This window comes from Anopheles ziemanni, chromosome 3 (assembly GCF_943734765.1).
Source record: "Anopheles ziemanni chromosome 3, idAnoZiCoDA_A2_x.2, whole genome shotgun sequence".
Classification (NCBI taxonomy): Eukaryota; Metazoa; Arthropoda; class Insecta; order Diptera; family Culicidae; genus Anopheles; species Anopheles ziemanni.
In genome coordinates, this window is record NC_080706.1 from 45,803,881 (window position 1) to 45,807,430 (window position 3,550).

Genomic DNA, 3,550 nt, shown 5'->3' on the forward strand with positions numbered 1-3,550 from the left:
TTTGTCAATTTTAAACGCCAGTTCCCATCGTTTCGTGTTTATTTTGTTCTCACCTCAAAATATTGTAACAGGTTCAGAACTCTCGTGGGTGCAAAACATCCGATTCCGGTTGAATGCCCGCTAGTGTTTATTGTCCGAGGGAAGTCTGCTTCCGCCATCATGTGCGGAACCGCTCTGGTGCATCTCCATTGAACATATTGAGTTGATTCCGGTGCGCGTTACCACCCTCCCACTTCCTGTCCATTGTTCACTTCGGGTGGTAGTTCCGACTCCCCGCGAGGGGTTGACGTGTTCTAGCTCATCAGTATGCGTCTAGTATGCTGACGATCGGATGACGATGGCCAAGCTCGGTGATGTGTATTAGCATGCGAATTATGCGTACGGCAGTTTGTTCGTGATAAATATTAATGTACCTTTCGAGCACCCTACTGGCAGAATGGGCGATCCTCGCCTCCGGGGGTAACACAAAACGATAGGATGGGACACACTCCACCAGGCGGTGGTGGAGAAATCAAGAAAATAGGAAACTAGTTGACCTTCGCCCAACGTGCGGTGGCTTTTGACTGTAGAAGCGAACAAAACGGTAAAATGAATAAATTTAAATGAAAGAGATGAAAAATCGTACATCAGAGGACACGCTGTCGTGGTCGTGGATTGCTCAAGGTCACTCGATCGGCAAGAAAATGGTGGATCGAATCTAATCTGATCGGATCGTCATGTTCTGATTCACGGAAACCGGTACGACACCGGTAAAACGCATGAAATAATTATGTTGATGAGTTTGCTAATATCTTTCTATAATTCTTCCTGTACTCTCCCCCACAGAATCCTGGATCGAGCTGTCGTCCAACACGAGTCAAAATGGAACGTCCATGGTGGGCAGCAGTTTGCCGCAAGCAACACAGATAGTAACAACGGGCACCGCCCCGTCGGCCCTTGCGGGCGCGAAGAGTCCGGACCGGACCACGCCACTTCCGTTCGCGTCGGTCGAGGAGTACATAAGACTGCTACGAGAAGCGCAGCGCGAGTCGAAGGAGTCGAGCCGGGTCGCGTCGCTGACGAGTTCGCGCAAAAATACACCCCGTGGAAGTCCCAAATCGCCACCGAACAGCCCCAACACGGAGCTGGCCGCCACCGAGGAAGATCTCAGAAACGTCTACATCAACTATGTCAACAAGGTGTGTAGGGTGGCAGAAAGTTAGACGACGGGGTTCTCCGGCAACTCGACCCCGAACCACGAATACAATGGTGTTTTGCGGTCCGAGCAGTCTCCGGGAAGATCTTATGTCAATCTTGTGGCGGTTACTGCGATTCGTGCGAATGTCACTCGAAACACACGACGGAGATGGCGTAATGTGATAGGTTTCTCTCCCCATCTAGCCCACCCTCCACCCCATCTCTCACACTTGTTTAGGAGATTTGGGGTTTGAAAAAATGTGGCATCCGGTCGGATTAATTTCTTTTGTTCTTTTTCTAAGGTCATTCGCTATGATGCGGCCGTGAGAGTAACGCTACCCCCTAAACCAGTTAGTTTTAGAAATGTTTTGCCTTGAAAATGCTAACACACGAACTCAAAATGCACGCGCATCGCTGATACGAATGAAGTTGAGCTTCGCGATATTTTTATTATTATCGCTTCTGCATTTATTGCTGCACGTTCTTACGTTGATGATCGTGGGCATGTTTTCCATATTGATATTTAAAAGATGAAAATGCAAAATGAAATTTACACTCACTTCCACTAATAAATGTGGGAATGGCTCAATATATTTTTGATTTCATTTTTTAATGTATCCTAATACAACTTTTATTCATTTATTTTTTTATCTTAATGTGTTTTTTCGGATAGGGTATTTAAAGTTCTGCACGCTTTTCGCCAACTCGAAATAGCCCTCAGCCTATGGGCGCACGAACAACCAATGTATTTTCGTGCGATCCCGACGATGGGTCGAATAAATGCGCCTCTGGGTCTCGCATCCCAGTTCTGCTGTCGATATCGTTAATGTGATCTCACTATCAAACGTCCAATACATTGCTAACCGGACTTTTGTGCTGTTACGTAAATGCACTTCCATTGGCGGCACGTACCGAGATGTGCCTGGGGTAGTTGGTGACCGCAAAGGGAATCCGGAAAGTTAGCTGGTCACGTTCAACCGGCGGGACGAGATAGATGGTGGAGCGAGTTGTTGCAACGTCAACAATCTGGCTAATGCACTTTGGATTTATTTGATACCACCCACCCGCGGCTGTTTGGGTACATGTTTTGAGCTCGATGTGATTGGAGATTATATGCCTACGAGGAGTGAATATATGTTTAAATAAAAATAGAATTAATATTACGACACTTACCCACGATATCTTTACGAGAATGTTTCTGGAAAGACGATTTAAATTCAGAATTAATTTTAATTTTCTTTTAATTCGCATACAGGATGGTGACATTGTCAAAGATACTGATTGGGTGTGGGATTGGAGCAGTCGACCAGATCAGCAGCCACCAAAGTAAGTATCCCATTTTAAAGCACAATCGAATGGAGGCACTAATCTTGCATGATCCTTCCCTTCCCGTTACAGAGACTGGAAATTCGAACATCCCAAGCAATCGGCAGGACAGGAGGATGCCAACAAACCGATTCACGCAGGCTACTCGATAAGGCAGGTGCGCTTCGGAAAGAACTCCCTGTTCTCGCGGGAGTTTCTTTACTCGATCGTGTTGACGAATGTTTTGTCGCTGTTGCTCGGTGCCGGCATTGGGTAGGAATTGTCGCCAAAATAATATGCTTTCTTTCATTATGGTAGAAGATGATTCATGAATGATTTGTTTTACTTGTTCTCTTGTTTTTTTTAGCGCCTGGCTACAGAAACGAGGACTGTTTCTGACTCGTGTATCGATCGAGTAAAGCACACGAAACGTTTTAGCAAGTTCGGCCAGCAAGTCCCCGGCCACAGACGTTGCCCGACACATAGAGACCGTTACTTGGGCATCACAACCATCACCTATCCACGCGACCACAATGCATGCTTCTAGAGATCCCGATCCCCTTTCCAGCGACATGTTGTGATCGTATGCAGTACAGAGCATTTATCTTATAGCGTGCCGGCGTTTGGATTGGAACCAGTGAAAGGCCAGCAAAATCATTGGGAGGTGGGAACGGAGGTGAAAGGCGGGGTTTAGTTCGAAATGGGCTGATGGGACTGGTGGGAACTTTTGACGATCGTGAAACCTTTTCTCAGAGTGTCGGACAGATCAGATGGTACAGTGTAATGAGTGTATTGTGCGTGGTAGATTTTTGTGGTAGAAGAAAGTGCATGATGTACTAATCGGACGGACAAAATCCAGATCTTGTAAAACTGAATGCGGTTTCCCGGGAGCTCCGGAAAAGCGATCGATTTCAATAGGACGGTCACATTTCATCTAGACAATGGATGTTTCAGGGTAGGTTTTTTTAGTTATTGAGCAATGGGATGTTTTTCTCGTGCGATAGAGTGTGAAGCAGCAGTGAGGGATCTATCAGTCCAACGTATTTCTTTTGGTAGGCTTAAGATTCAA

General features: G+C 46.3%; 1 protein-coding gene across 1 annotated transcript; it reads left to right on the plus strand.

Moving 5' to 3' along the window:
• Nucleotides 1-829: 829 nt before the first annotated feature.
• On the plus strand, nt 830-2,911 carry LOC131287387 (BCL2/adenovirus E1B 19 kDa protein-interacting protein 3). The gene is made up of 4 exons (XM_058316432.1): nt 830-1,178; nt 2,432-2,502; nt 2,575-2,754; nt 2,849-2,911. Exons 1-4 carry the CDS (start codon nt 873-875, stop codon nt 2,898-2,900), a joined length of 609 nt encoding a protein of 202 aa, XP_058172415.1. The 5' UTR covers nt 830-872; the 3' UTR covers nt 2,901-2,911.
• Nucleotides 2,912-3,550: the final 639 nt, after the last annotated feature.

Excerpts from the sequence above, each read along its gene's own strand:
- LOC131287387 (XM_058316432.1), top strand. The coding sequence starts at position 873 with ATGGTGGGCAGCAGTTTGCCGCAAGCAACACAGATAGTAACAACGGGC. Across the intron at positions 2,503-2,574 it reads CCAGATCAGCAGCCACCAAA|AGACTGGAAATTCGAACATC; the intron begins GTAAGTATCCCA and ends TTCCCGTTACAG. Across the intron at positions 2,755-2,848 it reads TTGCTCGGTGCCGGCATTGG|CGCCTGGCTACAGAAACGAG; the intron begins GTAGGAATTGTC and ends TGTTTTTTTTAG.